The sequence below is a fragment of the Rhinoderma darwinii genome, chromosome 4, assembly GCF_050947455.1.
Source record: "Rhinoderma darwinii isolate aRhiDar2 chromosome 4, aRhiDar2.hap1, whole genome shotgun sequence".
Classification (NCBI taxonomy): domain Eukaryota; kingdom Metazoa; phylum Chordata; class Amphibia; order Anura; family Rhinodermatidae; genus Rhinoderma; species Rhinoderma darwinii.
In genome coordinates this window covers 299,323,691-299,346,697 of record NC_134690.1, presented here as the reverse complement: position 1 = coordinate 299,346,697, position 23,007 = coordinate 299,323,691, and the positions used below count along the sequence as shown (strand labels likewise).

General features: G+C 45.0%; 1 protein-coding gene across 1 annotated transcript in view; it reads right to left on the bottom strand.

The window, feature by feature from the left end:
• Positions 1-21,746, bottom strand: part of LOC142760544 (troponin T, cardiac muscle-like) — a 200,045-nt gene extending 178,299 nt beyond the window's left edge. Inside the window, exon 1 of the mRNA XM_075863736.1 lies at positions 21,362-21,746. Within this exon, the coding sequence (XP_075719851.1) occupies positions 21,362-21,746 (385 nt within the window). The remainder of the gene's footprint in view (positions 1-21,361) is intronic.
• Positions 21,747-23,007: the final 1,261 nt, after the last annotated feature.

Here is a 23,007-nt window from a genome sequence, read left to right as displayed (position 1 = left end):
CCAGTTCAGCCTATTATTATGCAATGTTTGACCCAGAGGAAGGCAAAAGCCAATTTTTCTCATCTTATGGAAAAATTCCTTCCCGATTATTACGGCAATCAGAATAAATTCCTGTGTTAACAACCTATCTACAGTTATCTAGTAAACATAATTTATAATATTGCTACACTCAAGAAAGGCATCCAGGCCCCTTTTGAACTCTTTCAGTGAATAACAACTTCCTCTGGCAGAGCGCTCCATAGCATCAATGCTTTAACAGTAAAGAATCCCCTTCTATGTCGGTAAAGAAACCTTTCTTCTAGACGTAGAGGATGCCCCTTGTTGTAGTTATAATTCTGGGTATAAATAGATCATGATCAAGATTTCTGTATTGATCTTTGAAATATTTATACATAGTGTGACAGCTTGGGATAAGTTAGCTCACAGGATCGCCATCTCTGGGGTCAAGATGGTTGAAAATTTTCACTCCAACACACTTGATTCAGTTTGAAACTGGCCGCAATCAGCTTTATTATCTTTATACATGAAAGGCGTTTTTTTCAAAACAGTACAAAATAAACCCCAGGCCGCCCAGCCTCTAACTAAACACATAGCTTTCCTAGCTATCAGGGCACAATGTGATGCGCCGCACACACACCGTAAGGCATCAGGACCCGTGTTGTGCCCAAATCAAACTCAGGAGTGAGGTCAGTGAGTATACTGCCAGGGAAATAATGAAAGATTTTTAAAGGGGCGTTTCTAAACACATACTTTTCAAACCAAGTTAGTTTCATCACGCTCCCGCTAACCTGTTTTTTACGCTGCGAGTATTGGTCTTCACATATCCACCAGTCGAACTCTTTATATTACAAGTTCTAAAAAAAAAAAGGGCTAGGCAACATGTGCTGACAACTACTGGTAGCGTAAAATCCAGCGTAGGTAGTGCCACACTCAGTGCCCCTTGTAGATGGTGCCACACACAGCCCCCCTTGTAGATGGTGCCACACACACAGGCCCCCTGGTAGATGGTACCACACATAGCCCTCCTGGTAGATGGTGCCACACACAGTCCCCCTTGTAGATGGTGCCACACACAGTCCCCCTTGTAGATGGTGCCACACACAGCCCCCCTTGTAGATGGTGCCACACACAGCCCCCTTTGTAGATGGTGACACAAACAGCCCCCCTTGTAGATGGTGCCACACACAGCCCCCCTTGTAGATGGTGCCACACACAGCCCTCCTGGTAGATGGTGCCACACACAGTCCCCCTTGTAGATGGTGCCACACACAGTCCCCCTTGTAGATGGTGCCACACACAGCCCCCCTTGTAGATGGTGCCACACACAGCCCCCTTTGTAGATGGTGACACAAACAGCCCCCCTTGTAGATGGTGCCACACACAGCCCCCCTTGTAGATGGTGCCACACACAGCCCCCTTTGTAGATGGTGCCCAACACAGCCCCCTTTGTAGATGGTGCCACACAGCCCACCTTGTAGATGGTGCCACACAGCCCCCCTTGTAGATGGTGCCACACACTCCCCACTTTGTAGATATTGCCAAACACTCCCCTCCCCCCATAGATTGTGCCCGGCTGTCTCCCAAACAAATAAAAAAACGCATACTCACCTAGCCCCTTAGTATTCAATTGTAGACCCATAGAATTCAATTGTATTTGCGCCATGAGAACGCAGATGCAATTTAATATGGGAGTCGCCTGGGGCAATACACCACTAGTATGTAAGGGCCTCAGAGCCCTGGTCACAGAGGGGGTTTACAGGCAACTGGGTGCACGCCTTACTTTTACTATAGTAACAGGAGCCAGTGTAGTTTATTACATAAGCCCCAGTTACTACACTAACAGTGGATAGACGTGATTCATGAGGGCCTCCTGGCTGTGGACCCAGTCGCAATTGCAACCGCTGTGACCCCTATTGGTACGCCACTGAATGGCCCGTACAAAAAAAAGGGAAGAGCTCCCATGTAAAATCCCTTAAAAAACAAGAGGGCATCTCCAGAGGCAACAAGTTTTATCTATCATAAGAACTGTGAATCTGTGGAATGGCCTCTCTCAGGAGCTGGTCACAACAGTAACGGTAGACAGCTTAAAAAAAAAGGTTTAGATTATTTCTTGTAACAAAAAATTATCAGCGCCTATGTAAATGCATAATATTTTTGTTTGAATGTTTATCCAGTCTGATCGTCACTTGGGATCAGGAAGGAAATGTTTCCATTTTAGGATAGATTGGGCCATGCCTTATGGATTTCTTTGGAACACTAGGGGTAAAACAAAGTTTTACAGTTACCGATACCCCTTCCCTTTCTTAAATTTCTTTGGTTGAATTTAATGGACAAATGTCTTTTTACAATGGACTAAAATAGAGAAAGCACCCAACATTTGTGAAGCAATTTCTCCGTGCATAGTCATACCCCATACGTTGTCAGAAACTGCTGTTTGGTCACAAGGCAGGGCTCAGAACGGAAGTAGCGCCATTTGACTTTTCGAACTCAAATTTTTCTGGAATGGTTTTCAGGTGCCATGTCGCATTTGCAAAGCCCCTTAGGGAACAAAACAGTGGAAACCATCTATAAGTGACTCCTATTGTGAAACTACACACCTCAAGCAATCTATCTAGGGGTATAGTGAGCATTTAGATCCAACAGGTCTTTTTCAGAATTTATTGGAATTGAAAATCTAAATTTTCTCCAATAAATGTAGAGTTTTTTCATTTTCACAGAGGATAAAGGAGAAAAAGAACCCAACTTTATTTGGCATGCAGATTTTGCTGGATTGGTTTTTGGGTGCCATATCACATCTGCACAGCCCCTTTTTGGCCCCACAGTTGCTTCATAGATTTTATTAGAATTAAATCAGTATTTTTTTCACATTTTTTTTTCGTTTTAGCTCCCAATTTTTTATTTTCACATGGTGTAATAGGAGGAAAAACACCACAAAATGTGTTACTCAATATCTCTCGAGTATGGCAATATCCCATATGTGGCCCTAAACTGCTGTTTGGGCACATGGCAGAGCTCAGAAAGGATAGAGTGCCATTTGACTTTTGGAGCACAGATTTTGCTGGATTGGTGTTCGAGCACCATGTCGACACTCCTCAAGGCATTTATCGTTTGCCTGGACATGTGGCAGAGCTCAGAAGTGAAAGAGCACCATGTACATTTGAGGTCTATTTTGGTGATTTGCACAGCATTGGCCCACAATTGCAGGGCTGTGATGTCAAATAGTAAAACTAACCCCCCAGAAGTCGCCCCATTTTGGAAACTATACGCTTAAAGAGGCTCTGTCACCAGATTCTCAAATCCCTATCTCCTACTGCATGTGATCGGCGCTGCAATATAGATAACAGTAACGTTTTTTTTTCTTTTAAAAACGTTCATTTTTGGCCAAGTTATGAGCTATTTTATATATATGCAAATGAGCTTTGAAATGGACAACTGGGCGTTTTTTTTTCGTTATGTCCAACTGGGCGTGTATTGTGTTTTTAACTGGGCGTGTTTACGTGTATGACGCTGACCAATCAGTGACCAGTCAGCGTCATACACTCCTCTCCATTCATTTACACAGCAGCGATGTGCAGCCACATACACAGAGATTAACGTTAATCAAGTGTCCTGATAATGAATACATGAGTATTCAGAATCCTGATACTTCTGACTCTTTTCTTTGAGATTTCCAGCAAGGGAAACGAAATCTCGTTTACCTCCGTAATCTCGCGAGATTACGCGTGGCTTGCTGGAATCTCACAGAAAAGATTCAGAAGTGTCAGGATTCTGAATACACATGACGTTTTTTAAGGGGTGTAGTGAGCATTTTGACACCACAGGTGTTTTTTTTAATTAGGAATTAATGCACAGCGGATTGTGCAAAGTGAAAACTGCGATTTTTCCAAAGATTTGCCATTTCAGGGCCAAACATGTGGTGCCCAGCTTGTGCCACTATGCAAAGACAACTCTATAATTTTTAAACTATGTTTCCCAAACTTTTACTTGGACATAAGTCAGGTTCAGGAGTGAAAAAATCACCATGCGCATTTGAGGCCTATTTCTGCAATTTACACAGCATTGGCCCACAATTGCAGGGCTCTATGGACAAATATTAAACAAGTGACCATTTTAGAAACTACACAATATGTTTTGTCGAGTTTGTGCTGCGTCAGTCCCTTGGCATTATACCAGTCACTAGAGAATCTCTAAATATTATGAAGAGGGGGACAGAAATAACTGAACTAAGCTCTTTAACCCCTTCCCGAAATTGGGCGTGACTGTACGTCCGCAATCAAAGTGATTTCCCGCAAAAGGGCATACAGTTATGCCCAAGCTTTAACCTGTCACCATGTCAATAGACATGGTGACAGCGTCCTGATCGCAACTGTCATAGACAGTTGCCGAGCAGGACTCACGGCACAGGAACAATCAGAGTGGTCCCGTGCCGGCAAGCGCTGTGATTGGCCAGTAAGTACTGACTGGCCAATCACAGAGCAGAAAGGTTGTTTTGCCGACATCTCCGGCTCTGACAAGCTCACTTCTGTGAGAGAGCTTGTCAGAGACGTTTGCCAGTGAGAAGAACGTGAAGAGTCTAACAAAAAACAGCGATCTGCCCCTTTTCTGCCCACTGACCAGTGATCTCCACCTTTGGTGCCCACTGGTTATCAAATATATAATTATATAATTTCTGTCTGCAGCGACAAAACTTACTTGGGTACAAGCCCTACCGTTGGCTCTATTTGCTAATGAAGCATACACCAAAGGAAATCATGGACTTTCACAGTTTGTAGTACTGTTCGGCATGCCACTGCTGACAGGCCTTGTCTTTCAACAGGAATTACATTGACAGCATGCTTCCCTAACTCACTATGTTGTCCAGCTCTATAAGCAGATGACTAATTTGCATGGCCTTAGTCTTTTCTTCTTTACCAGACCCAGAAGACAAAACTGGAAGTCACCACCTACAACCTGGAGATTGGGTCGTGATAAGAAGATACATGAGGAAATACAGTCAGGGGCGTAGCTAAAGGCTCATGGGCCCGGGTGCAAGAATTCAGCTTGGGCCCCCCCTACCACTCCCCAACACCACCATCATCATCAGACCCCTGCACGCGCCTATGTCCAGACGCCTTGCCCAACAGCCCCCATAGTATAATGCCCCCACACAGTATAATGCCCCATAATGTATTATGCCCCCCCATAACAGCCCCATACCGTATAATGCTCCCCATATCAGCCCCCAATACAGTATGATTCCCCCATATCAGCCCCCATGCAGTATAATGCCCCCATCTTATCAGCCCCCATGCAGTATAATGCCCCCCCCACAATATCAGCCCCCATACAGTATAATACCCCCCATAACAGCCCCATACCATATAATGCTCCCCATACAGTATAATGCCCCCATCTAATCAGCCCCCATGCAGTATAATGCCCCCCCCCCCCGCAATATCAGCCCCCATACAGTATAATGCCCCCATATGTGCATAATAGAAAAATAATATAATTACTTACCTATCCCCGTTCCCACGTCGGGTGGAGGATCCTTCGCCTCCTCCGGTGTGTGCTATGAGTGACTCAGCACAGGCAGGCGCGATAATGTCGCTGCATCCCGCCTGCCTGCGTCGAACCGCTCAGGGCACAGTGAATGCTGGATCAAGGAGATGTCAGCTCCTTGCTCCAGCATTGAATGGAACCGGGACCTCGGTGAGTGACTTGCGACCCCCCGGAGGTCTTCACACGAACCCCCAAGGGGGACGCGACCCACAGTGTAGGGATGTCACGATACCAAAATTTGCCCTACGATACCGATACTTCGTTTAATTTGCCAGTAATAAAAAAAAAAAGTTATTTCGTTTTCTGATGTGAGGCACGAGGTGTGATGATGAATTTTGAATGTGCCTCACATTAATAGTAATTAACCCCATCATGTTTCTCAGTCATAATGGGTTAATGTGTAAGGTACATCATGGGGTTCATTACTGTTAGGGCTCGTATACACGAGCGTGATATACGTGCGTGCGACGCGCGTGCTTTTCACGCGTGTTGTACGCTCCTATATTAGTCTATGGGGGCATGCAGACAGTCCGTGAGTTTTGCTCAGCGTGAGTCCGCTGAAAAAAACTCACGACATGTCCTATCTTTGTGCGCAGTTCGCGCATCACGCACCCATTGAAGTCAATGGCTGCGTGAAAATCCCGCGCACCACACGGAAGCACTTCCGTGGGACGCGCGTGATTCGCGCAACAGCAGTCAAAAGTATGTTTGCAAACAGAAAAGCACCACGTGCTTTTCTGTTGACAAACATCCAAACGGAGTGTCATCATGATGGCGGCTGCGCGAAAAGCACGCAGCCACGCATCATACACGGCTGACACACGGAGCTGTTAAGTGCCTTTTGCGCAAAACGCTCACGCTCGTGTAAATGAGCCCTTAATGTGAGGCACATGGAGGTTAAATTCATCATCGCACCTCGTGCCCCACAATAAGTGATAGAAAGCAGTTTTTATTTTATTTTTTACAGCGTACACATCATAAATGATGCAAAAAAATTGTTGTGTAGGTTATTACGGCCGCGCCAATACCGATTATATGTATATTTTATGTATTGAGATTATTTTAATGTTTATTGTAAAAAAGGTGTATGTGTATTTTTTTTTTATTTAACATTACTTTGTTTTTACTTTATTTTTTAAACTTTAATGTACTGGCATATATCTATATCCCAGTACATTAGCCTGTGTACAGATAGTACACAGGCAGTTGTTAGGACATACCTAAGTATGCCCTAACAACAGGAAATATGGTCAGACAGCACTGGGGTCCTTCAATGGACCCTGGGCTGTCTGCCCATATATGGTATGTCCCTCAATCGCGTCACAGGAATTCCCTGTGACGCGATCCAAGGGGCACCCCCCTTCTCATTTTCCCCTGAATGCTGCAGTCAGCTTTGATCGCAGCATTCAGGAGAATAGCGGCGGAGATGAGAGGTTTCTCTGATCTCCGCCGTTATAGAGCGGGGCTGCGGCTGTGTAATACAGCCATTGCCCCGCTCCTGACATTAAGTGCGCGCGCGCGGTCAGCATGAGGAGATGCGGCCGGCGCTGCACTAATGAGCGGCGGTTCAGGCATTGAGGACAGAACATGGGGGTGTTTTGTAGTGCACCCGCCATGTTCTGTCTTCAGTGCCGCAGATCATTAGTGCAGCGCCGGCCGAATCACATCATCCTGACGGCGCGCACATGTCAGGACTCAGGAGCGGGGCAATGACTGTATTACACAGCCGCAGCCCCGCTCTCATACAGTCATGTGTACTATACTGTATTGTGTTGGATTGTGCAGTTTGCGGTGGAGAGAGGAGGGGGGGCTGTGATTTAACGCCCCCCCCCCCTCTCCACCGCAAACAGCACAATACATTACAAGGCATCACAACACATTACATTACATTACATTACAACACATTACATTACATTACATTACAACACATTACATTACAGACTGCAGCTTACCTGGAGTCCTCCGCACCGACTCTTCCACTCCACTGTCTGGAAGACGTGTCACGTGAGAACTCGGTCACATGGTACACTAAGTGACCGTAGTAACCAGGAAGTGCCTGCTTCACGGCACAGAAGATTTATTTAGGAAGCTTGCTGTTAGGGATCTGCCAGGTACTTCATCTAGCTATACTCCTGGGATTAATCAATCCACACCTGAGGCCAGACCTGTTCGACTGACACCATCTCCCACCAACCAGGGTGGCAGGCTCAGGAGTGGGAGAGCCTATCGCGGCCTGGTCTCTCGGAGTTAGCTCCGCCCCCTGCCCTTTATTACCTGCCCTGTGCTCTCCCTCAGTGCTTGTAATTCTTTTGGATTCCTGGCCCCACTGCTGCTTGCTCCAGCCTGCTTCTGCCGTGCTTCTGCCTTGCTGCAGTTCTGCTTGACCTGCTTTGCTTGCCCTGGCTTGCTTCTGTCTCCGTGCCCGCTCGGGTGTACTCACTTCGTCCTGGTCCTGACTGTTCGTTCGCCGCCCCGTTTCCTCGTGGCGTTCCGTGGCTACTGCCCCTTCCCTTGCGTGTTCCCTGTTTGTCTTCTTGTGCACTTAGCCAGCGTAGGGACCGCCGCCCAGTTGTACCTCGTCGCCTAGGGCGGGTCGTTGCAAGTAGGCAGGGACAGGGCGGTGGGTAGATTAGGGCTCACTTTCCCTTCACCTCCTTCCTGCCATTACACTTGCTGTATGGCAACGGGGGCCCGTGGGCCCCCCAGGCCTAGGGGCCCGGTCGCAAATGCGACTGCTGCGACCCCTATAGCTATGCCACTGAATACAGTATCTGGAACCCAGATTTGATGGCCCATACCAAGTACTACTGACCACTCCTACCTCAGTGAAAGTAGAAGCGAAACCCAACTGGATTCACGCTTCTCACTGTAAAAAGGTCGACTTTCAGGTCGGTGACACACATTTGTGCAAAAAGGGTGAGGCCACTCGGAGAAAGGAGGATTGACTATAGGAAAATTTAAAAGATGCATTTGCTGGCTTGCCTGTTCTTTTGTATCTTATGCTATTGTATACAGGTGAACGAAGAATGGCAGAAGAACTCTATTTGGCTTCTACATCAACAAACAGCCATACAGCTAAACACAACTGAATAATGGATCTTTTCTCATGTTCCAGCAAATCATAAAATAATCCCTTTAATTGGTATACCAATATCAATGAATGACTTTAATCTCACAGATTATAGCTATTATGTTGAAATATATGTAAATCACACCGCTCACAATGCTCTCTCAAACCAAGCAATATATTTAGAAATTGCTGGTCTACTCAATACACCCACTACAGATGTAGCCGTCTTTACCTCGACTTTTAACGCATTAAATAAACAATGTCAAGATCCTTCATCTTGACTTTTTCAATGACTTTTCAATGGCTTTTGTTGTGTGATATCACGCTGCAGCAAGTTATCAGAGTCAAGATAATGATGGCTACATCCGTATGTGAGTCGGGCCTATGAATGCTGATCACATAGCCAGAATTAAAGGGTGCAAAGTTAATTTACCTATGGTACACATTGGAGAAACTGATTGTAAAAATGCCACATTACTGTTCAATATGAAGTATGATGTAAAATGTGATGAGGTACACAGTAATTGTAATAACCAATGCTGGTGTGCAACTATGACAGCGTCTTGTGCCCCCAGGTGTTCCTGTACTGACAAAGGAGATGATGAACAATGGGACTGTAAGACTAAAGTGCATGACAATATGAGATGGTTTCAAAGTTGGTTGGGGAATCATGGTAAAATAGTTCCTAAGGTGATAAAATCAGGGCTATATTATATTTGTGGTAACAGAGCCTATTCTTGGCTTCCAATGGGAGCATGAGGTAACTGCACTATAGGAAGAGTTGTTCCAGCCATCAGACCATGTCCAAACATCTCAATTGCTGACATTTATTAAATGTATTCTAAGGAGACTAGAAATAAACAAGAGAGTTGTTTACAAAAGCAGATAAACCTTGGATTTGTTTCCCATCTTGGACAGGCTGAGGAATCGCATTAGCGAATAAGTTAAACAAATATGCTAGTATCATGGATGGTATAATTAATGAGACCACCAGTTCTATTCATGCTATCATTGAAGAGTTGGCCCAAGTTAGGAAAGTATCCCTCCAAAATAGAATGGTTCTTGATTATCTGTTACCAATAGAGGGTGGAACTTGTGCTGTTATTGGTGAAGAATGTTGCACCTGGATTGAAGACGCACATGACCCCATAGAGGCACACAGGAATAAAGTAAAGGAATTGCAGAAAAAAGCTAGAGATATATCAAAGGAGGGATGGGATCGATTGGTGTTTGGTTTAATAATTTGATTTCTGGATTGCTGAAACCTGTAGTGGTAGTGATAGGACTGATTTTAATGCTCTTAATTACTTGGAAATTATTAATGTGTTGTGTTTCTCGTTGCAGTAAAGATGCGGATACATCTATTCTTTAAGCACGATGACATAACAGCTACAGAGTCTGACAGCCCAGCTCAACTACCCACCTCTCCTGAGGACCCCTGAGCTGTTTGAGAGTAGGGTGGAGGACATCATCTCTGAGAAGAGGGTCCCACAGATGCACCACAGAAGTTTGAGCACCACCCTTAAAGAAAGGTTAATGCTCTAAATGTGTGATTTCACCTGGGATTTCTTCAGGGTGGTCCTTGTGATGTGATGCATTGTCATTTACAATAGTTAGAAAATAGTGTGTGTGTGTGTGTGTGTGTGTGTGTGTGTGTGTGTGTGTTATCAATACAATGTGTAGATTATTAGAGGGAGTGGCCACCATGAAACAGTCAAGAATTGATGTCTGACATCTCATGGTCTATGCATCTTATCTGTGTACTCTGTGAAGTACGGATTGTCTCGGGAGCCATTATCAGGATAGGTAGGATGATAGTTAGTCAGTGAAATGCATGATTATATATATATATATATATATATATATATATATATATATATATATATGTGCGTGTGTGTGTGTGTGTTTGTGTGTGAAGAAATGATCGCACCTTGATCCAAACGGTCCTATAGATATGTGAAGAAATGATCGCAGCACTCCAATAGGTTGATGTCAGAAAATGTGGTTTATTGTTCCATGTTTCAAAGGATATGCTACGTTTCAGTCCTCTCACATGACCTTTTTCAAGCTTGAAAAAGGTCCTGTGTGAGGACTGAAACGTAGCTTATCCTTTGAATCATGGAACAATAAACCACATTTTTTTACATCAACCTATTGGAGTGCTGCGATCATTTCTTCACATATCTATAGGACCGTTTGGATCAAGGTCAGGTTCGCATAGCACCAACCTATACAGTCACAAAGTGCTGCTTTTCTCTTCCACCTTCTATATATATATATATATATATATATATATATATATATATATATATATATATATATATATATAAGAAAATCCCAAAGCACTCCGTAATGGTGAAAAAAATGGTGGTTTATTAAGCCAGCACAAGCTGCAACGTTTCCGTCCTGCTATAGGACCTTTATCAAGCATTGCGAGCGCTGCGGCCCCTTCAAAACAGCTGTTCGGCGGTCGTCCCGGAAGTCAGACCTTGGCCCATCAGCTACTGATAGCCTATCCAGAGGATAGGCCATCATTTTTATTGGCTGGAAAACCCCTTTAACAAACTTTTAATAATTGTATGATTAAACATAATGGTGACTTCAGTTCCTTCACCATAACCCCAATTGACAAAATTGATAAAAGTCTTCCCAATAGATTTGATTCTCTATGTAAAAGAAAGTCTATTGGATCTATACATTCAACACATTGGTACCCAATGGCCTCAATGATATACCTGAGATCATCATCTGATCTATACCTTTAATTTTTTAGTATATAATAATTTGTTCTACCCATCCTCAGTGTTGTTTACCACATTTGTTTTTTTTATCTGTTTTCTATTACATATGCCTTTACCACACACATTTTACTCCGTCTTCAGAGAGATACAGTGGAGGAAATAAGTATTTGATCCCTTGCTGATTTTGTAAGTTTGCCCACTGTTAAAGTCATGAACAGTCTAGAATTTTTAGGCTAGGTTAATTTTACCAGTGAGAGATAGATTATATAAAAAAATAAAAAGAAAATCACATAGTCAAAATTATATATATTTATTTGCATTGTGCACAGAGAAATAAGTATTTGATCCCCTACCAACCATTAAGAGTTCAGCCTCCTCCAGACCAGTTACACGCTCCAAATCAACTTGGTGCCTGCATTAAAGACAGCTGTCTTAAATGGTCACCTGTATAAAAGACTCCTGTCCTCAGACTCAATTAATCAGTCTGACTCTAACCTCTACAATATGGGCAAGACCAAAGAGCTTTCTATGGATGTCAGGGACAAGATCACAGACCTGCACAAGGCTGGAATGGGCTACAAAACCATAAGTAAGACGCTGGGTGAGAAGGAGACAACTGTTGGTGCAATAGTAAGAAAATGGAAGACATACAAAATGACTGTCAATCGACATCGATCTGGGGCTCCATGCAAAATCTCACCTCGTGCGGTATCCTTGATTCTGAGGAAGGTGAGAGCTCAGCCGAAAACTACACGGGGGGAACTTGTTAATGATCTGAAGGCAGCTTGGACCACAGTCACCAAGAAAACCATTGGTAACACATTACGCCGTAATGGATTCAAATCCTGCAGTGCCCGCAAGGTCCCCCTGCTCAAGAAGGCACATGTACAGGCCCATCTGAAGTTTGCAAATGAACATCTGGATGATTCTGAGAGTGATTGGGAGAAGGTGCTGTGGTCAGATGAGACTAAAATTTAGCTCTTTGGCATTAACTCAACTCGCCCTGTTTGGAGGAAGAGAAATGCTGCCTATGACCCAAAGAACACCGTCCCCACTTTCAAGCATGGAGGTGGAAACATTATGTTTTGGGGGTGTTTCTCTGCTAAGGGCACAGGACTACTTCACCGCATCAATGGGAGAATGGATGGAGCCATGTACCGTCAAATCCTGAGTGACAACCTCCTTCCCTCCACCAGGACATTAAAAATGGCTTGTGGCTGGGTCTTCCAGCACGACAATGACCCAAAACATACAGCCAAGGCAACAAAGGAGTGGCTCAAAAAGAAGCACATTAAGGTCATGGAGTGGCCTAGCCAGTCTCCAGACCTTAATCCCATCGAAAACTTATGGAGGGAGCTGAAGATCCGAGTTGCCAAGCGACAGCCTCGAAATCTTAATGATTTACAGATGATCTGCAAAGAGGAGTGGGCCAAAATTCCATCTAACATGTGTGCAAACCTCATCATCAACTGCAAAAAAAGTCTGACTGCTGTGCTTGCCAACAATGGTTTTGCCACCAAGTACTAAGTCTTGTTTGCCAAAGGGATCAAATACTTATTTCTCTGTGCACTATGCAAATAAATATATATAATTTTGACAATGTTATTTTTTTTTTATTTTTTTTTATATAATCTACCTCTCACTGGTAAAATTAACCTAGCCTAAAAATTCTAGACTGTTCATGTCTTTGACAGTGGGCAAATTTACAAAATCAGCAAGGGATCAAATACTTATTTCCTTCACTGTAAGTTTATCAACTAAAAAGCAGAAGAGCTGGGTTACAAAATCTACTTAAATTACGCTCTATGGGTGAATTAACATTATTCAAATTATAATCTACAGCTGAATTACCATTACTCACACTTACCTACTGTAAAGACCCCTGAGGTACTGATTTCTGTAAAATTTAGAAGCCCTTATAGCAGATTGCATGTGATCCAAGTGCAGATTTACACCGTCCGTAGATTCCTGACTTTTAAGAATGCAACTACCTATAGTTGACACCATCAGGCTTCCATAAGCCAAGTAATGCTTTTCTTTCTCTTGAAGCCCTCCAGCTCTTTACAACAGCGTCTGGTGGTAACCGTGGGTAAACGCCATTGTATATAGGACATTGATAACCTACCACACAAAAAAATACAGTGGCATTTCATTATCACAGAGCCCTTGGGGGTCGTTGCTAGCCATCAATTGTAACCTCCTAGCTATGCAGAAACAAAAGGGTTATACCGACCTTGCTCAGACATCAATATAGCTATATAGCGTGAAGCGGAAACTCACTCATTCAACACTAATATTTAGGCACTAAACTGTATCTCTGCACCACTCGGGGTCATTACAACTCTAGTATCACCTTCACCCCTGTCAAATGTCATTTGAATCACTTCATGTGATCCATAGGCACTGTCCCGCAGTGAAATAATCTGTTACATAAAGTTAGCATCTTAATTTTTTAATCCTTATTAACCCCTTCATGACTGGCATATGGCTATATACGTTCCAACTGCCGATGCCCCGTGCAGTTGACACGTATATAGACGTTGACAGCCTGGAACGAGTTCAATGAGTGCAGTGCTGCTTCAGTGTGAGCAGGGCCGCACTCTCATGATGGCTGGGGCTTTGAGAGCCCCGGAATACACCCCCAACTTTAGATAGCGCCACACACACAACCAGGTAGCGCAAAACTGTCTGTAGGTAGTACTGTCAGTTTTGCAATGTCAGCAAGCCTAACAGTCTTACCGTACTTGGCAGACCAGAAGGCCATTGTTAGGCCTTCTGGTTGCCATTGCAATCATTGGCACCCATGCTATCGCGTTGCGAGTGTGCTGATTGGCTACAAACCACTTAGATGCTGTGGCCGCTTTTGACCGTGGCATGTAAGGGGTTAATCGGCGGGAATCAGAGCTAGCTTTCATCTCTGACATTACAGCAGAGTGTCAGCTGTAATATACTAGTATAGCTGACATCCGCAGCTTCTGACCCCAGACCATCACTGCAACGTACAGTTACGTCGTTTTGTGGCAAAGACGTAACTGTACATTGCATGTCGTTAAGCAGTTATATGTTTCCCTTTCAAACCTCAGGCTGGGTTCACATGTAGTGGCCATAGTGAATGAAGTACCGCAAATTGGAGCACTTTTTCAATTATTAATGGCAATTTTGCAGGTAAAACTGACGTTTTCTTGCAAAACTGCACAGCTATTAACAATCAATTTGCTAACTGTGCCGATTTTGCAAACAGAAGACAAAGGGGCAGATTCATTATAACTGTCTTAAACAGAAAGAGCCTAAAACTAGACCAAGCAGGCAGAGGATATGCCAAATTTATTAAAGTCTTGCAAGCTTTGTGATAAATTTGGCAGATCTTGCTAGACATGTTAATCATTTATCTTTCTTACGCCACCTCTTAGTTTACTTACTTTAAACCATTTTTTTGCACCACATTTAAAGCCACGCCCCCTTGTCCTTGTATGGTGAGGAGCAAAAACCGTCTAAAACATATACAAAATCTGACGCAAGGCATTCATGCCAGTTATTTTTGCACAAATTGAGCCAGAATTCTGGCGCATTTAGCTTAGTAAATCTCCCCCAAAGTCGGTATTTGATCTGTATTTGGGTCTGCAATATGGAAGCTCTTATAATGTATAATAAAGTATAAAGACATAAATAGAGAGACTAACAGGAAAAATAATAAACCTTGTTTGTATTTAGGTTCGCAGTTCAACAATACTTCTAAGCTTTTGGAAAGGAGTCCAAAGGCAATCACCTTATCACTTGTCTCTACCCCCATCTGGCTAAACATTTTTCCTGAGCAGCCACTGCAGGGGAAATGTAGTATTACATGGTGGTCTTCAAATGAATGGCCATACGTGTAATTTCACTGATTATAAATACTTATTGTGTATTATTGTTCCCTGTAAGGGGATGTTCACACAGAGTATTTTGAGGAGGTTTTTTGACGCGGAAACCGCGTCGCAAAACTCTGCAAAAACGGCCCGAGAACGCCTCCCATTGACTTCAATGGGAGGCGTCGGCGTCTTTTTCCCGCGAGCAGTAAAACTGCCTCGTGGGAAAAAGAAGCGACATGCCCTATCTTCGGGCGCTTCCGCCTCTGACCTCCCATTGACTTCAATGGGAGGCAGAGGAAGCGTATTTCGCGCTGTTTTATGCCAGCGGCGCTCAATGGCCGCGGGCGAAAAACGGCGCGAAAATCGGCGTGCAGGGAGAGAAAAATCTGCCTCAAAGTTCCAAACGGAATTTTGAGGCAGATATTCCTCCCCCAAAATACTCCATGTGAACATAGCCTAAAACTGTTTAGCACTGAATTCACTAACAGAAAATTAGTAACTTTATTTATTGTCAGAAATCAAACATTGATATGCATTAAAATAATTATCCAGTGCTTTACTGTAATGTAACTCCTATCACAGGAGATTCAGGGCTTGATATCATGACAGGCAGAGTTTTGCTGTTTCTACTTGCAAATCAGCCCTCTTATATGTGGCAGCAATGAGTAGTCACTGGTTTTTCCCAGCCGAGAATCTTGCACACATTCAATGGCATGGAAACAATTTCTAATGCACTTAGGGTATGTTCACACGCTAGCTGTAATTTACGGCTGAAATGACAGCCTGTTTTCAGAAGAAATCAGCTGCGTCGTTTCAGCCGTAAATGCTCCTCCTCGTAATATACGAGGCGTCTATGACGCTCGTATATCTTGAGCTGCTCTTCATTGAGTTCAATGAAGAACGGCTCAAATTACGTGGCAAAGAAGTGCCCTGCCCTGCCCGAGGCAGTCAATTTACGCGTCGTCGTTTGACAGCTGTCAAACGACGACGCGTAAATTACAGGTCGTCTGCACAGTACGTCGGCAAACCCATTCAAATGAATGGGCAGATGTTTGCCGACGTATTGTAGCCCTATTTTCAGGCGTAAAACGAGGCATAATACGCCTCGTTTACGCCTGAAAATAGGTTGTGTGAACCCAGCCTAATTGTCTGCTTCACATTTAACTGCCCGACTACTCTAGTTTATTATGACCCTACACGTTTCAATCCTGCAAAATTTCATCTGGGGTTCTTTTGAGTGAATCAACAAATAAACAAAAATTTCAGCTCCCAATGTGAACACACTGGGTTTAAAATTTACCCATGAGAAAAATGAGAAATTAATTACGGTCGTCGATCTCAAAATGACTAAAAATGATAGATACAAAATTATGACCACAGCTTACTGAAAAAAGACAGCAACACACAGCTTGCTGTAGTGGGAAAGTTGTCACTCCCTGCCTCTCAAGAAAGGAATCCCAAGAGGGAAATATTTGAGGACTCAGTGGAACTGTAGCAGTTTAAAGAGGCTCTCTCAAAACAATATAAGTGGCCTATATTGTACATGATGTGATCGGTGCTGTAATGTAGATTACAAAATGGCCTAAGAACTGAAAAAAACCAAAAAATATGTTTAAGAGTACCTACTTCCTTACAGAATCTCCAGCACATATTAGAGGAATTAGGATAAATAAGAGAAAGGCGGTGAGGTGTCAGATACCACCTATATAGTACTTTCCTAGAGGCTTCTAAATGATGAGTGGAGTTGGATAGCTGAGAGGCCAGGGAAAAAGTGGCATCCCAATCTACACTACCCGAAGGCAATGATAGATCCGCTTCCCATCTCTCAACGCATAGAAGGTTCGAGTGGTTCAAAATTTCCAAGATAGCCTGATACGCTTTGGACACCCACTTTGCCGTTTTAGCTGGCTGGTGAAAGTATAATTCGTAAGGAGATTTATGAGGAGATGAAGTATTACTCATTCCCAACAAAAAGTGACGGACTCTGACATATTTGTAAAATTCTGTAGCTGGCAGATGAAACTTAGTGGATAGCTCTGCAAAGGTAAGAAGAAGACCTTCACTCCATACATCCCCAACAGTCCCAACACCTCTCGACTCCCACATAGACAGGTTCATGTCAGGCAACAGGTATGAGAGATTCTTAATGAATAAATCCGCTAATCTTAGTGGAAACAGGCCTCGTTTAACCACCGTCATTTTCCATGAAGATAGAGCAGCCCTGATGATTAACATAGTTGAGGTAGGAATGGACTGTTTGAGTGCCACAGCCCATAAATATGAATCCAGGGAATTAACATTTGCCCGTGCCTTTTCTATGAGAACCCAATGCAAAGACTGTGTGGGGTGCAACCACTGTCTAACTTGATCTAAAATGCAGGCATGATAGTACGCTGTGATATGAGGGAAGCTTAGACCACCCTGGGCGACCGTAAGGTAAAGAACCTGAGCCGCAACTCTGGCCCTTTGTTTTTTCCAAACAAATTTCACCAATAAACTCTGGAGTTTATGTAAGTATGAAGCGGGGACCCAGATGGGCAAATTTCTAAACAGGTAAAGAATTTTAGGCAAAATCAGCATTTTAAGTGCTGCAATACGCCCTACCCACGAAACCTCAATTTTAAGGTGTTCATCCAATTCCTTAGTTAACTGGCCCAGCAACGGGGGATAGTTGAGAACATACATCTGAGAGGCTGGGAAAGCTAGTTTAATCCCTAAGTAGGTCAGCCCTCGATCCAACCATTGAAAGGAGTACAGAGATTTCAAAGATTGAACTACAGGATCCGATAAGCCCATATTCATAATTTGTGACTTATTTTCATTTAATTTGTAATAGGAGATAGCGCTAAATGTGTTCAAGATATTCAGAATGTGCGGGAGGGAGGTACAGGGATGAGTCAGGATCATAAGGACATCGGCAAATAGCCCTATTTTGTGTTCAGTTTGCCCAACATTTACCCCTCTAATTTCTGTGGTTGATCTTATGACCTCCGCTAAAGGCTCCATCACCAGAGTAAAGATTAGTGGGGAAAGCGGACACCCCTGACGCGTACCATTAGTAATGGAAAATGAGGAAGATTGATATCCCGAGGCCAGCACCGTAGCAGAAGGATGAGTGTATAAGGCCATAATCATATCCCGAGCTTTCCCCACAATGCCAAATTTGGTAAGAACAGTATCCAGGTAACCCCAATGCACACGATCAAATGCCTTCTCCGCATCCAAAGAAAGAAGCAGAGAAGGCGTCCGACTCCTCCCCACCCAATCAATGAGATCTACAAACCTCCTTCTCCCATCTACCGAAGATCTCTGCTTAATAAATGCAACCTGATCTTGATGAATCAATTGAGGGAGTACTAAAGCCAATCTCGTGGCTAGGATTTTTGAGTACAATTTTAGATCTGTATTAAGTAAGCTAATGGGTTGAAAATTTTGCGGTCTATCAGCAGGTTTACCTGGTTTTGGTAACGTTATAATTGTAGCTCGGAGCATTTCTGGAGGTATTTGGCCCGTTGAGTGAATATGCGTGAATAAAGATAAAAGCTGGGGGCCTAGGATAGTGCGAAATTTTTTAAAGTAATCATTAGTAAGCCCATCAGGACCTGGTGATTTTTGGGACATCAGGGAAGCTATAGCATCCCCAATTTCTGTAAGTTGGAACGGTTGGGATAAGGCTTCCAACTGGACTGGCGTGACACACGGAAGGGAGACAGAATCCAAAAATCCTGCAATGCCCGACGGGGAAGGTTGAGGAACAGCTGAGTCTTGTTTTAAGTTGTAGAGCAGGGGTCTCAAACTCGGCCGGGTAAGTGGGCCGCATATAGAAAAAATGGGAAGTTGACGGGCCGCATTACTTTCAAATTTGATACAATACAAAATTATTGTTAATCAATTAGTTATTTGAACTACTATAACACTATATTACTAGAATAATAATACTACATTACTATAATAATAGCGCTAGGTTTAAAATTTGAGATATTTCTCCACGTGCTTATTTCAACAATCCAGCTTTCCAGTTTGTGTCGCTAAATGCAGTCCGGCGGCACAGTTAGCACACATGTCAAGATTGGGCAGCCCCTTTTTAGATAGTGCCGCAGTGCCCTCTGTGGATGCTGCCGCAGTGCCCTCTGGGGATGCTGCCGCAGTGCCCTCTGTGGATGCTGCCGCAGTGCCCTCTGTGGATGCTGCCGCAGTGCCCTCTGTGGATGCTGCCGCAGTGCCCTCTGTGGATGCTGCCGCAGTGCCCTCTGTGGATAATGCAACACCCCCCTAGATAAGGCCACAGTGCCCTCTGTAGATAAGGCCACAGTGCCCTCTGTAGATAAGGCCACAGTGCCCTCTGTAGATAAGGCCACAGTGCCCTCTGTAGATAATGCCAGTGTCCTCTTCAGATACTGTCACACACCCACTTGTAGATAACACCACAGTGCCCTCTGTAGAGGCTGCCACAGTGCCCTCTGTAGAGGCTGCCAAAGTGCCCTCTGTAGAGGCTTCCACAGTGCCCTCTGTAGAGGCTGCCACAGTGCCCTCTGTAGAGGCTGCCACAGTGCCCTCTGTAGAGGCTGCCACAGTGCCCTCTGTAGAGGCTGCCACAGTGCCCTCTGTAGAGGCTGCCACAGTGCCCTCTGTAGAGGCTGCCACAGTGCCCTCCGTAGAGGCTGCCACAGTGCCCTCCGTAGAGGCTGCCACAGTGCCCTCCGTAGAGGCTGCCACAGTGCCCTCTGTAGAGGCTGCCACAGTGCCCTCTGTAGAGGCTGCCAAAGTGCCCTCTGTAGAGGCTGCCAAAGTGCCCTCTGTAGAGGCTGCCAAAGTGCCCTCTGTAGAGGCTGCCCCAGTGCCCTCTGTAGAGGCTGCCCCAGTGCCCTCTGTAGAGGCTGCCCCAGTGCCCTCTGTAGAGGCTGCCCCAGTGCCCTCTGTAGAGGCTGCCCCAGTGATGTCAGGGGCTTGCCCAGAGCTGGAGTCCCAGGCAGAGCGCTAGTAGGCTCTTCCTGGGACTCCAGCTGTGCTCCTGACATCACTGGGACTCCTGCTCTGGGGAAGCCCCTGACATCAATGTCGATGTATGGACAGCGATGTCAGAGGCTTCCGCAGAGTCCCGTAGCAGAGCCGATAATAGCGCTCTGCCCGGGACTCCGCTCTGGGGAAGACCCTGACACACTGTCCATATATGGGCAGATATGTCAGGGAATTCCGCAGCGTCCCGGAGCAGAGCGTATACTAGCGCTCAGCCCGGGACTCCGGCTCTTGGGAAGCCCCAGACATCGCTGTTCATATGTGGACAGCGATGTCAGGGAATTCCACAGAGTCCCGGAGCAGAGCCGACACCAGCGCTCTGCTCCGCTCTGGGCAAGACCCTGACACACTGTCCATATATGGGCAGCGATGTCAGGGAATTCCACAGAGTCGCGGAGCAGAGCCGATACCAGCGCTCTGCTCGGGACTCCGGCTCTGGGGAAGCCCCAGACATCGCTGTTCATATGTGGACAGCGATGTCAGGGAATTCCACAGAGTCCCGGAGCAGAGCCGACACCAGCGCTCTGCTCGGGACTCCGGCTCTGGGGAAGCCCCAGACATCGCTGTTCATATGTGGACAGCGATGTCAGGGAATTCCACAGAGTCCAGGAGCAGAGCCGACACCAGCGCTCTGCTCCGCTCTGGGCAAGACCCTGACACACTGTCCATATATGGGCAGCGATGTCAGGGAATTCCACATAGTCGCGGAGCAGAGCCGACACCAGCGCTCTGCTCGGGACTCCGGCTCTGGGGAAGCCCCAGACATCGCTGTTCATATGTGGACAGCGATGTCAGGGAATTCCGGAGTCTCGGAGCAGAGCCGATACTAGCGGCTGTGTCCCGCGGGCCACAGATGACAGTCCCGCGGGCCGCGTGCTTGAGACCCCTGTTGTAGAGAGAGGAATAGTATTGTGCGATAGAGTTTGCAATATCCTGTGGATTAAATAAAGTTTCATTTTGCTGATTGTAAAGGAAGGGAATTCTAGCTTTAAGGTCCTGACGTTTTAGTTGTTGCGCTAAAAGAGCTCCCGCTCTATTACTATGTCTGTAATATTTGACTTTCAGACGCCTCAAAGCTTTATCATATTTGTATAAGTCGAGTTGGTGCAATTGTGTATGGAGATGACTGATCTCGTGGGCCCTACCTGCATCAAATGTCTTCTTATTCACCTGCGTGAGTCGGATAATGTCTTCTAACAGTTGAATTCTTTTTGCTTCCCTAATCTTTTTGTCCCTAGCTGCTAAGCTAAGGAAATGACCCCTCATATAGGCCTTATGAGCACACCAAACCGTTGTGGGGGACACCTCTGGGGTTACATTAAACTGAAAGAACTCTTCCAAGTTGGATACATGAGCATCTTGGTATTTAGAGGCGTTTAAGATGAAGTGGTTAATCCGCCAGGGAAATGAGGGGGGTTTATTAAAGTGTTCAGACATTGAAATAGAGATAGGTGCGTGGTCAGACCACGTAATGGGTCCGATTTCAGAGGAGGTGACCTTCTCAAATAAATACTTATCCACAAAAAACATATCGATTCTCGAGTATGTACCATGAGGATGCGAAAAAAATGTAAAATCCTTCTCATTTAAGTGTTGCAAGCGCCAAACATCCATCAGACCCTCCCCAGACATAATTTTGAAAAGATCCGAAGGGGAATGCACCGCACCAGACGTTGTAGTATCCAAAGAAGGCCACATGACTTTATTATAGTCTCCCACTATTACCAGATGCCCTTTTTGAACCTGATGAACCTTTCTGAAGAGTCTGTTAAGGAATCGGATCTGATGAGTGTTTGGCCCATATATATTGACAATAGTATACTGTACATTATTCAAATGACACACTAGAATGATATATCGGCCTTCGGAAGCAATATGCATATAATCCTGTACAAATGCAACCGAGTGGTTAATTATAATAGACACACCTCTTTTCTTTGAAACTGCCGGGGCTGTTTATATGTGGGGGAAATGCTTGTGTTTTAGACGAAATGTATCTGCCTCTTGTAGACACAACACAGATGCCTGCAGCTTCTTAGCCTCAGCCCATAACATAGAGCGTTTGAAAGGACTATTTAACCCTTTAGTATTCAAAGAAGAAAATTTAAGTACCATATTGAAGACTAAAATATGATTGCGTGAAGGAGCCTATCTCGCAGCGTAACAGCTCCGCCTCTATTTTCAGTATAGCCATGAGATCTAATACATTATGACCTGTGAGTGTAAGTAACCGAACCATCGAATCCAACCTGCGGATCCATAAACAAAGAACTAAACAAATCGATCCAGGCAGGGCCGCCATCAGGAATTTCAGGGCCCCCTACAGCTAAATTTTCTGGGCCCCCCTACCGTGGCATCGCCTGTTATCGGTACTCTGTCCAGCACTATATCATGGTACCCAGGGCCGCCATCAGGGGGGGTATTAGGGGTACTGATGTGAGAGGCCCGGCCAAACCTAATTGAAAGGGGGGCCCGGCAAACTGCCTTGACTTGCCTTTGGTAGAAAAAAAACAGGCCCCTGCAATGGGGCCCGTTTTTTTCACCAAAAGAATGTCGTGAGCTGCGGGCCCCCCTTTCAATTAGGTTTGGCCGGGCCTCTCACATCAGTACCCCTAATACCCCCCCTGATGGCGGCCCTGGGTAGCATTGGGGTCGTCAAACACCGCCACCCGTGCGACCGATCGCGCGCACCCGCAAACTCCCGCGCATGCGCACCCGCGACCGCCTGGAACCGCGCACCGAATTTTGAGGCAGATTTTGACCTGCCCACACTATCTTGCCGCGTTTTTTG